This window comes from Talpa occidentalis, unplaced genomic scaffold (genome assembly GCF_014898055.3).
Source record: "Talpa occidentalis isolate TD23 unplaced genomic scaffold, MPIMG_talOcc4v2.1 talOcc4.7, whole genome shotgun sequence".
NCBI lineage: Eukaryota > Metazoa > Chordata > Mammalia > Eulipotyphla > Talpidae > Talpa > Talpa occidentalis.
Genome location: NW_023605083.1, coordinates 43,322,437 through 43,335,349, shown reverse-complemented (window position 1 = coordinate 43,335,349; position 12,913 = coordinate 43,322,437). Strand labels below are relative to the sequence as shown.

Sequence of the window (12,913 nt, the reverse complement as noted above, 5' to 3'; positions counted from 1 at the left end):
CCCATGTAGAATAGGCAGGTTTGCAGGGTTTGGGCTGACCCTCTCCCTGTCCTATAACATCCCCACTCCCATTCCCTTCAATTATGAGAACTTCAATTACGAGAGATTATTTTTTCATGTGCTTGTGGATACCATCCTTTCAGCAATTGAGTAACACTGGCAAGTGATTATTCAGTGCTTACTATGTGCCAGACACTGTTATAATGATAAACAACAAAGGTAATTCAAAGGATGTATGTGTGTGTGTGTGTGTGTTGCAGTCAAACAAAAGCGGTTAAGAATGTAAAGCACTCACCATTTTGGCCATGCAAAGAATATTTAAAGCTCACTCAGAGCATTTGTTAAGTTTCAGGGAAAAAATCAATATAGGGGTGCAGAGGAAAAAGCGAGTTGAATTTAGTAATTATGCAGCACTGAGATATTTCAAACTTGCTTTTTTTATGGAGTGGGGGAGATGCAATTGAGTTCTCAGAAAGGTTGATAAGAACACTGGAACTCTGAGTTATCAATTTACTTGAAATCAGCAATCTAGGGGTTATGAGGAAAGTGAAGTTTATAGCATAATAAACACAAGGAGCAGTTCTGAGGCACTTCACACAGCACCGTGTTTGAGACTTGGTTTGCTTTTCCTCAGCCATCTGACAGGATATGCACAATCTCCTTTGCCCTGTTGGTGGAGTGGAATTCCACCATAGAGAACCTTGCCTCTGCAGTATTATCTCAGTCTCCTGCCCGCAAGACACTACACAGAAATTTATCTAACCTCTGCTATTTCTGTCTCATACTTTGATGAGATTTTTTTTTAATTAAAAGCAACTTTTAGAAGTACTTATGAAGGACCAGTCATGTTGTTATTCATTACATAATAATAAAGAAAAAACAATCCTTTGGTGACTTTCTAATGTCTCCAAGTTAGGTGCACTGATGAATCAATTCTTTATTTTTCCATGCTCCTGGTTTCCAGAAGAGAACTGGCACTTAGGACACTGAAGTTTTTAGACATGGTTGGGAAAAACAGCTTCAGGACAAGACTGAAGAAACACAAATATCCTGCTAGCGTTGCTTATTAAACTTTGGAATTTTAAGAATAAGCATCTAAGTGATGATAATCCAAATTTTAAGGTGGGACACAGAAATGAACAGTAGAAATAAAATCTTTTATAACAATAGTTCAGTTAAAATAACTACTAAGGAAGTAAGCAGAGGTTTTAAATACATTTTTCATTTAAAATAACCTGACACCGAATTTGAATTCAATGTGTTAAACGCCAGCTGGGGAGCAAAGTATATTTACAACACACATACCTAGAATTGATAAGGCTCCCTCTGCCCATTTCCTATGACTGGGGAGCTCTAGCGGATGACGACACAAGTGTTAAGTGTTAATCATTTCCTAACTAGGCAATTTTAGTCACAAGTTCCTGCTACAAGTGAAATCACCCCCTCAGGTTTTAAAAACAGCTAGAAATTTTTTACTCAGTTCACGTTGCAATTTCTGCCTTTTAGGTCAAGCACATGGAAATTTGTTCAGCAATTCTTTTTACGGTACTCTTTCCATTAGCTGCTCCCACAATTTGGGGTTTATCTGATTGTGTGGTAAATGGAAACTTCAGAATAAAATTCAATGGCCGAAGGCTGAGTGAGGTTTACCCAGGCTGTGGTTATGAAGAGGGTAAGTAAATGAACCTCTTTGTTACTCTTATGTTTACCTTTTCTTTTAATAGATTTTATATTCTTTAAAATGAAAAACGCATAATTTTGCAAGTACAACTAGCCACTTAGATTTGCTTGGTGATTGTAAAACAATTAAGCATACATGCCAACAAAGCTGCTTCAGTTTACTTTTGAAAAAAATTATTTTTTATTAATTAAACAGCTTTTGCAGTTAGTTGAACTGTTATAGAGATGTATTTCTGCATTCACGGAAGGGTAGAGTGCTCAGCTCAGCAAATAGACTGGGGACAATTTTAGGTGAAAAGATATAACATTATTTTTCTTGTATTTTGAAACAGTCATAACAGTTTCATAAATGAATCCTATACTGATATTTCCCTTATATTCTTTTCTTAGAAAAATTATACTTGAGTGTACTAGAAAAACTTTCATGAGTAGAGCATTAATTCTGTTCTTGCATATTTCAATTGTGGTGACCTTTTATTTCCAGAAATACATAGCTGTCTTTTTTTTTTTTTAAAGATTTAATTATTTCTTTATTCAAGAACCGGGGTACAGGCCAGATGCGCAAGAGGGTGAGAGGATTCACCAGAGACAGAGCAGGGAACAGAACAGGCAGACTGATGAAATACACTGCTGAGGGGAGCAGTGGGCGAGACAGGAGAGGTCTGCCCTGCCATGTGGGACCCTCACCAGCCGGCCGGGATCAAACCGGCGCTGCAGAGGCTACGGACACATAGCTGTCTCTTTTTTAAGGCCTAGAACAGTCTTAGGCACATAAAAGCTACTGATTATTTGTGTTTGCACTCATAATAATAGATCTTAGAAGATATTTTCTAGTGATTTTTGTAAAATCATATTAAGCACTTAATAAGTCAGAGATGAACAGCAAAAGGAAGCAGGAAGGTTTAGATGGCCTGAGAACGGGAAGAACACAAAGGAGTTATTCATTGCAATGTATAGTGGGCTAACTTGAGAAGAGCAGCTCCGAAAGGAGCCTACTGCAGCAGGAAGCAAGAGCCAACAGGCTTGTGGTAAATTGGAAAGGACTGGTTCAGGTAAATTGGAAGGGACTGTGACCTCTTGAACCATAGAATTTCAGATTTCTTTCTATAAAGGCCCAAATATGAGGAAAAACTGCTGGAAGTAATATACAAATTGAGCAAGAATGGAAAATAGATAAAAGTCCAAAAATAAAAGGTTCAGATAAAAGTCAGGTAAGGGAGTAGAACCAGGCAATCTCAGAATGTGGTCACCATATTTCTTCATACTGCATGAGAAACCAGTGAACACATACACAAAAAAGCAATCCTGAACATCTCCTTGTAAAATCTCAGGAAAAATAATTTTATATAGAATGAGTGACAGAAGAGTATCGAATTCAAATCTCATACAAATTTACTCTAAGAAAAATAAGAGAATAAGGACCAGAATAACATCCCAAGAGACAAAGTCACCATTTCTAGGATACAATCAATATATTTTAACGTGTGAAGAGCAGTTTAAGTAAACTGGTACTTTTTTGGGAATATACTCTCTGAAGTCAGTAGCATATGTTTTTAATTTCTCAATGCAGAGAAACCATTTATACTGATTCGGAAGGAACATATTTCTCATAAAATTTAAAATTTACCTGTTCTTTTTCTTCACCCAAGTTTGCAACTTTAAACAAACCTGCTAACCATTATTCAGATAAGATTACCTGGGGGGAAACGTGGATTTTAGAATTAATAAAGTGTTTCTTCAGCATTTCTCTCCATGAGAGATATTTTATAGCAAGTGTTAAAACAACACACCTGTGACTAACCTTTGTTCTTACTTGATCACTGCCTGTTTATGGTGATAATAGAGATTAAAGCAGATAGATTTAAACTCTGATCTTGAGCTAGTAAATGTTTTCTGAGTGCCAAATTGTATCCTATAAAACAAAACAAAACAAAGCAAAAAAAAAAAACACCTGGTCAAGTGTTTTAACTAATCTCTTTATTTCCTTTAATATTTTTCAATTTTCAGTCACTTAATGATGCATTTATTGATACCCACCATGCTGCTAGCTGTGAGCACTGCCATGGGCTACCAAGGCAGGAGACACAAAGACAACATACTGTCTTTTTTTTTTAAAGAGGCATGTATATTTATTTATTTGTTTGTTTGTTTGTACATGCACTGGGTACAGTCAGAAGCGCAGGAGGGTGAGAGAACTCACCAGAGCCAAGAGCCAGAGCAGGGAGCAGAGCAGGCAGAAGGACCGAAGTACACTGCTGAGGGGAGCAGCGGGCGGCAGGAGAGGTCTGCGCGCCATGCGGGACCCTCCTTTTGTGGCCGGGGAGCAGCCGGGGATCGAACCGGCGCCGCAGAGGCCGCGGTCAGCTTCGCAACCCAGCGCTCAACCACTGCGCCACCGGGGAAGCCCGACAACATACTGTCTTGATGGGGAATCTTAATGTAGACATTTGTGAAAAATACAGTGACTAAGACAGCATTGTATGTATATAAGACTCAATGTATGTAAAAATGTGTAAATATACACTATATGTAAATATATATGTTATGTTAAGCAGTATGGTACAGATAACTAGGAAATAGGCAAGCTAACAGTATGGAAATTAAGTGAAGGGACAATTAGTTGAAAGGTGATGTAAATCCAGTTGTCAGTCAAGACTGCTGCAGAAAGTTCCAGAGCTTTGTTTTTCTTTCTCTTTTGGAATAATTATAGACTCAGAAGAATTTCTATAGTAGTATAAAACAGTCCCATGTACTTTTTCCACACACCTTCCCCTAGTGGTAACTTTTTATTTTTAATCAAGGGAACACTGGCTTACAATAATGTATATGATTTAAGGGTATAGGGTTCACCTCTCTTCAGATCTAAGTTACCACACCACACCCATCACCTAAGCACATCTTCCACCTTTCCTCACTCCCATTTTCTCCCTATAAAAAAATCCTCAATTTTATATTCATATTTCTAGGGTTTTGGGTTAGTTTTGCTTGTCCCTCTGTTTTGTTTCTTTATCTTCCACAACTGAGTGCCTAGTGGTAACATCTTACATAACCATAGTACAGCATCAAAACTAATATTTGACTTTGGGACAATCTACAGGTCTTGCTTGGATTTCACAAACTTTATATTCATATACTACAATGGAGCTGAGTGTTTATAACTCGGTTCAGACAAAGAGGAATGAGGAAAAATAGTTAAACTCACAGAGCAGTTACTTTGAAGGACTCTTCTCTTTTTTGTTCTTAACCATTCCACATAATCCTGTGTAAACTTACCACACTGCTTTCCTCACCAATAGTTTGTTGTTTCTTCTATGCAAGTATTATCCAAGCACTATTCTTGTTCTCTTGTTTCATGGATTAAAACACAGGCAGTCTCCCTCCTAGAAAAAAATTGTTTTCTATTAACTAACGTGTAAATAGTTTGCAACCCACGACAGATTTTCCTGTGAAGAGAGAGATACCTAGTCTATGGGTTCTCCAGGTTATCTCCAGGTCTATGTAACTCATGAAGTAACTAAACTACACACAGCAATATTTATCATTGCTGTACATGATGCTAGTGGTGGGCTTGCTGGGAATTAGAGTCCCTGCTATGTCATAACAAGTACCATTCTACTAGTACAAACTTCCACTGCGCACAATGGCTAATATTAAAAAAGAAGCCCTTTTCTGATACTGTTAATTCCACAAAATAAAATCTTTTGGGGCCTCCCCTGGAGGCGCAGTGGTTGAGCACTGGGTTGCGAGGCTGCCGCAGCCTCTGCAGCACCAGTTGGATCCCTGGCCATCGGAGAGGGTCCCACAAAAAAAAAATCTTTTCAACTTCAAGCATTCAATCACGTAAAGGAGAAGGCAGAGGAATGCAAAATGGGGAGATGAGGAAAACTAGACGGTAAGATACATAATAAGAGCTTCTAGAAGGAAACACACCGGAGTATACTGTGGTTTTTACTGGGAGGTAGAGTCACTAGGGATTCACTTCTCTCCCTCCCTCTCTCCATCCCTCCCTCTCTCCCCCCACTGTCCTTTTCCTTTTTTATTCCCTCACTCCCCCCTTTCCCATTCTCTCTTCCTCATTGTCTCTTGCCTCTTTCTGATCTGTCAAATCACTACAACTAGGCTAGAATCAGAAAATCAGGCTGCTTATGGAATAAAGAGTTTTATTCTTTTGGAAGCAGTTCCTAGTGTGTCAGAGGGAGAGCAGGTTGAATACAGAGCCAAATACTCCTTAAGGCTGAAATGTTTCTAGGACCAGCAGTGTCACATGGGAAGCTGCTGAGGGAGCACAGGCATGTACAAAATTCAGAGCTTTACAGAGAAGCACTAAGCACACAGAGAAGAACAAATGCTGACCTTTCCTTGGTTTCCCCAATAAGATAAGAAGCTGCTGCTGACACCTTTGGACCAGGTCCTGGTGGAGTCAAGAAATGTGCCTGTGGAGCCACTGGCCCTTGAAACCCTGGGCTTACATTTACATTCCAGAAAATGTGATCCTGAAACTTTAAACTTCTGTTAAGGGAATGTTTATAAAGCCTAGCTTTCTTACTCCCAGCTCTAAACCTGGTATCAGCAAGTACTCATCTATAACAAGGGAGAAAAGGGGGCAAGTATTCAAATATCACTGAATAATATTTTCCTAAAATACTTTCCTTTTCCTGGTTGTTCCTGGTACTGATTTTATTCCAATGATGGTGAGCACAGATCCTTTTCCATTTCTGCACAGAAATCAGTGATTGGGCTTCCTGGGTCCTCTCTATGATGTCCTTGATGGGACTTTAAGTCCATATGGTTTGGAGCCTACATGAAGTTCTTTTCTTTTCTTTTAAAGATTTATTTATTTATTTATACAAGCACTGGGTACAGTCAGAAGCGCAGGAGGGTGAGAGAATTCACCAGAGCCAGAGCAGGGAGCAGAGCAGGCAGAAGGACCGAAGCACACTGCTGAGGGGAGCAGCGGGCGGCAGGAGAGGTCTGCGCGCCATGCGGGACCCTCCTCTGGTGGCCGGGGAGCAGCCGGGGATCGAACCGGCGCTGCAGATGCTGCGGGCAGCTTCGCAACCCAGCGCTCAACCGCTGCGCCACCGGGGAGGCCCTACATGAAGGTGTTTTCTAATCTCTGCTTATCTCAGTGATGAGTTGCATTATTTGTAGTAATCATCCTCTGGTTTTGATTTCCATTATACTACTACAACTTTGTAAAATATTTTATGGAAATGTGATACTAAGATCTGTGCAATATGTCAACTTTCCCCCGTAGATACAATCACACTGGTATAAGCACATTAAGGTTAAAAAAAAAAAAGGGGTAAAATGCTTCCTCACCTTGCTTATTCTTCATACTTTAAAAAAATGACATGACCGAGTCCCAAAAAGTATAGATACTTAGAAATAACTTTTTAAAACAGATTTATTTATTTATGCATATAAGAGCTGGGATACAGGCCAGAGATGTGGGGGGTGAGAGGATTCACCAGAGACAGAGTGGGGAACAGAACAGGCAGACTGACAGAAATACACTGCTGAGGGGAGCAGTGGGAGAGACAGGAGCTGTTTGCCTCGCCATCTGAGTTGCTCCTTGCCTGTCCGGGGATCAAACTCGTGCTGCAGAGGCTGGGGATTGGTTCATGGTGCGGTGCTTAACTCCTTGCGCCACCAGGGAGGCCCAGAAATAACTTTTTTTTTAAAAAAAGATTTATTTATTTATTTATACAAGCACTGGGTACAGTCAGAAGTGCGGGAGGGTGAGAGAATTCACCAGAGCAGGGAACAGAACAGGCAGACTGATGAAATACACTGCTGAGGGGAGCAGCTGGCACAGCAGGAGAATGTGGGACCCTCGCCAGCAGCTTGGGATTGAACCGGCACTGCAGAGGCTATGGGCAGCTTTGCAGCCCAGTGCTCAACCACTGTGCAACCAGGGGAGGCCCCCCAGAAATAACTTTTACTTCCCTGATAACTCTTAAAGTAAGAGAGGACAGACTGATACTTCACTAAGGAGTAAAGTTAACATAGTGTCTACTTCAATTAAACTGGGTTAAATAATCATTTTCTTGTGTGATGGACATGTAAATGCTAGGTGATGCAAAAGTGAGAAAGAGCAATTTATATCTTTACAGGGTGTAGTCTAGTCAAAGCAAAGCAGAAATTGATGAAAGCTTTTAAACTAATGTCCCTTTTGTCATTGCACAAGGGAGGTCTGTAACATTCAAAGATATCAGAGTGCATTGTGAACATGTTGGGTGAACGGAAGTGTGTTGTGGTTAATTTGTGGATAGCACGAGAGGTGTGGTGACTATATACATAGACACTCTTGAGAGTAAAAGAGGGTGCTATTAATATTTATGCTTATGCAAGAGGTAATTTGGATTTCTTTTAGGTCAATATGGAGTTATGGTGCCCTTCACTAAAAGAAAGGGTTTAGGTGAATTTCCATGAATCTAGCTAATAGGGAAGTGTGTTGGTTTGCGAGGGCTGCCATAACTGGATGACTTGAAGAATGGAAATTGTCTTCTAGTTCTGGAAGTTTGAACTCCAAAAACAAGGTGTTGGCAGGGTTGACATGCCAACAAAGACAATTCATTCTGACTATGATGGGAGAAGGCCTTCACTGTGGCTTGTAAATGGTTGTCTTTTGTCTTTTCACGTCATCTCCCCTCTATGCATGTGTCCAAATTTCTCCTTTTCATAATGACACCTGTCATATTGGATGAGGGGCCTTCCTAATGACCTCATTTTACCTTTTTTTTTTTTTTTTACCTCTATAAAGACCCTAACTCCAAACAAGGTCACATTTTAAAATAGTATGGATTAGGACACCAACATATCTATTTTTTGGGGGGAGTGATGAAGAGATAATTCACTTACAACAGGAAGGATGTTAGAAACCTGACAGGAACACCAAAAATAGAAGAAATGTTTCATCTGGATGGTTAGTGGGTACATCGTGATCAGGACATAATTCTATCACGGACTTTAATAAGTTAAGATGGGTAGGGGAGAATAAACAAAATGGGGGCTCATTAGTGAAGTGGAGACTTTTAGTTTGAGAAATTGTTAGTGTTCCAGATGGACACTAAAGATTGGACACTGGCAACAGAGGGACTTCAAGTTGTAACTGACTAGAGTTTACAGAGCTGTGTGAGGGATGCCATGTCTGAGAGGGGCCACAAAAAAAAAAAAAAAAAAAAAGCACTGGCCAGCTTTTAGCATATTAGTTGCTAATTTTGTGCTATGAGACATACCTTTTTTTTTTTTTTTAGCAATGTGGCTTTTTTTTTTCTTTTCCTTACATCATTGTTCATTTTTGTACAATATTTGATTTCTCCCCTCAGGTGTAAGCCCCATGGAACACCCACTACCACATCACCATGAACCATTTTCATGTATGATTTTAAGGCTATTTTTTTCTTCTCCCATCCTCAGGGATTTTATGATTGACAGAATAATAAAGACAATTCATTCTGAGCTTTCTGGAGGAAAGGCATTGAGTAATTCCAAAGTGTTTATAATAACAAAAGTTTTTGGACACATTCAAGAAATTGCATATGAAACCCAACACTTGCACTTTCAAAGAAGAATGTGGACAAGAAATTAGGAGAGGAATACATATGTTGTTTGATTTATGTATTTAAGGGATTGCATATAGAAATAGACAGTCTCCATGTGCCTGCTAAGTGCAATCTGTGTCTTTGTGCTGGTACTGTGAAAGGTCACTGGGAAACTTCATATATTATGATTAATACATAGTTCATACATAGATAATACATAATTCACATAGAATGATTTTCTTTCTTATGTTGTTGCTCTTTCTTAATTAGTCTAGAGCCTCATAAGTGTAGATAAAATAGTGTTACACTCATTTCCTTGGCAAAAAAGATTTTGGTATCATGGTTGTGTGTTCAGTTAAACAGCTACAGCCAACAGAATTGTCCTAGCTGATATGTCTAGGAAGCACCAGGTAATTCAGTGTCTTACATGAATCATAAAACATGAAAAAGTAACATCGGTACTGGACTTTTGGCTCCTAAGATCTAGGGAATTAGTAAAATACTAGTTTTATTAATCAAGAAGAATACTTGATAAAAAAACATAATAAGGGAATTTCAGGTATCTTATAAGTCAGTATAAGATATGTGGGATTTTTACTGTTTAATTTTAAACTTCTTTAAAAAAGAAATCACATTATAGAATACTTAAAAAAAAAAGACCTTTCTACTTTTTCCTATGTAGCTTTTGACATAGTTATACTCATAAAATATATACAGTGTTCTTGCTCCTTTTAAAACTAACCTTCATTGTTAGCATTTTCACTGCTATATATGATTACCCACTTATTACTTCTATAAAAAATAGATTTTAAGCAAATTCTGAATGTATTTTGTAATTTTGATATAAATATCTTATGTAAACTTGCATTGTATGTAAGGTAGTTTTTTTTTTTTTTTGGAGGAATTCTAGATGTGATCTCTCTGGGTCACAGGTTTATGAGGTCCATGTTCTTAGGTCAATAAACTAGTTTCCATTTTACCAGATTCTAAGGTGACTAAATAAATTTTGTGGTTGAATTGTAGCAAGTCTGAATTTAATAGCTAAACCTAATAACATCTCAAAAATGTTTGCATTATCGTACTGTCAAGGATACTACAGAAATGTTTTGCCATCAGGGAAATGACATGCAATTTATTTCGAGAAGGATGTAATCTAACACTCTCACCTCACTCTTTTGCTGTGAGGACACGCTAGTGTACTGAAAGGTGGTGAAGAAGAAAGGGGTCTTTGCCCAGTGTTTATAAACACATTGAAGTAATGTTTGAAAAAATTTTAATGAAAACCAAAATAAAACCTTACTAGCAAATGAAAGTTGAGGTGATTTTATTTTATTATTATTTAAACAAATATTTATTTTATTTATTTATACACACAAGATGTGGCCAAAGGTGTAGGCCAGAAGTGCAGGGGGTTGAGAGGATTCACCAGAGACAGAGTGGGGAGCAGAACAGGTGGATCTACTGAAATACACTGCTGAGGGGAGCAACAGGGGAAACAGGAGAGGTCTGCTATGCTATGTGGATTAGCTCTCTGGCCAGGGATCAAACTTGTGCTGCAGTGGCTAGCTGCCGATATCTTGATAGTGCTGAGACTTAACCCCTTGCACCACCAGGGAGGCCCTGAGGTGATTTTTAGCTAGGAACTCTGATATGATGGATATACCATACCATGGGCCTTGGAGTCAAACTGTGTTTGTAATTCCAGCTCTGCCACTTTCGCAGTCTATGATCTTGGACAAGTTTTGACTTTTTGGAAACTCAGTTAATGTATAACTGGTACTTAGTAAAGTGTTCCATAAAAGGACGGCTTGCTGAACAAGTTGAAGGCTGAAGCTGCAGGACCACTTCAGACCTAAGTTCAGGAACTTAAACCGTGTCACTTTGGCCACATTTATTGGCCATTAAGTCTATCTCAGATTTGAGGTTGTAAGGAAGAGACTGAAGCATAGGAGGGCTGCATAGGAGGGTTGTTGCAAAGTCATGGTTGCAAGATGGTAGGCTACAGGGATAATGGAGTTTGTGGTCATTAAAAAAGCTACAGTATAACTGTAGTGTTTGTTTTAAAGAACTTGAGGAAGACAGTGTCTATAAGACTACACAGCCCTTTGTTAGAAACACTCAACCAATTTTAAAAACTCCCCATTTCCTCTTCATGAATCATTCAACATAGAATGTGAACGTACAAGTTCTACAGGAACATAGGTTTGATGTCACTGTTTGAAATGCACATTTTCTTTCTTTTTTTTTTTATAATAAATTTTATTTTTATATTCCCCATACAATTGCAAACGCCCCATTCTGACCCCAATCCTTCCCCTCCCGCCCCCCACCCCCCAAAAAGTGTCTCTGGTTCATAGTTTTTTGTTGATTTTGATTTTCACTTTCTTATATTCATTTTCCTGGTCCCTTATTTAAGTTTTCTAGATTCCTGCTATGAGTGAGACCATCCGGTATTTTTCTTTTTCTTTTTGGCTTATTTCGCTGAGCATGATCCCTTCCAGCGCCATCCATGTTGCTGCAAATTGCATGTGTTTATCTTTTTTGAATGCTGAGTAATATTCCATGGTATATATGTACCACATCTTCTTGATCCAGTCATCTATTTTTGGGCATTTGGGTTGTTTCCAAAGCTTAGCTATTGTAAACAGTGCTGCTATAAACATAGGGGTGCAGGTGCTCTTTGGAATGGATGTTTCTGTGTCCTTTGGGTAAATACCTAGGAGTGGAATTGCTGGATCATATGGAAGCTCTATGTTTAGTAGGTCCAGAAATCTCCACACAGCTCTCCACAGTGGTTGGACCAGTTTGCACTCCCACCAACAGTGCAGGAGAGTTCCTTTTTCTCCACACCCTCGCCAACATTTGTTGTTGCTAGTTTTTTTAATATGTGCCATTCTCACTGGTGTAAGATGGTATCTCATGGTAGTTTTGATTTGCATTTCCCTGATGACAAGTGATGTTGAACATTTTTTCATATGCCTGTTGGCCATTTGTGAAATGCACATTTTCAAAGAGCACCCCCAGATGCCTGAAGCTACCAATGTAGGCTCATCTAACAATCTTGCATGATAAGGATGTTCAAATTAAATTTGAATTTCAGATAAGCAGTGAATAATTTGTTAGCATGACTTCTTTTGTTAAGAGTTGGCATATATTTCTCTAGAACTTCCTGTGAATATTCCAACCCACAAATATGCTTTTTCAATATTTGATTTTTTTATTTGCTATGAAATAGATTATTTATCCCATTGAAAGAAATTTATTTAAAAACCAGAAGAGGGCCTCCCTGGTGGTGCAAGGGTTAAGACGCAGCCTGTGAAGCTGTCCACAGCCTCTGCAGCATAATAAATAAATCTTAAAAAAAAAAAAAAATAGAAAGCAGAAGAAAAGATATTGCTTCATTTCAAAAGGAAAATTAATTTGTAATTTTCCTTTGTACTTAAGAAGAATAAATGAATGGAATTAATATTCAACACATTGGATTTGAATAGGATGGTATGAAAACAGAAGGTTTTACAGGAATAGATGGGAAAGCTGAATTTCATCCCTCATCACTGACAGTATACCTTTAACTGACTTCTTAAATTAATAACCCATACCTTTAAACTTCCCTTACAGTTTCCATTATTCCTTTCAGAATTACCACCACATTTGTTTTATTTCCTTTATGTTTCTGAAAGGAAAGT

At 38.6% G+C, this 12,913-nt stretch overlaps 1 protein-coding gene across 1 annotated transcript in view; it reads left to right on the top strand.

The window, feature by feature from the left end:
• Nucleotides 1–1,650: 1,650 nt before the first annotated feature.
• Nucleotides 1,651–12,913, top strand: part of TRPM6 (transient receptor potential cation channel subfamily M member 6) — a 122,464-nt gene continuing 111,201 nt past the window's right edge. Inside the window, exon 1 of the mRNA XM_054688891.1 lies at nt 1,651–1,672. Coding sequence (XP_054544866.1) covers nt 1,664–1,672 — 9 coding nt within the window. The 5' untranslated portion in view covers nt 1,651–1,663. The remainder of the gene's footprint in view (nt 1,673–12,913) is intronic.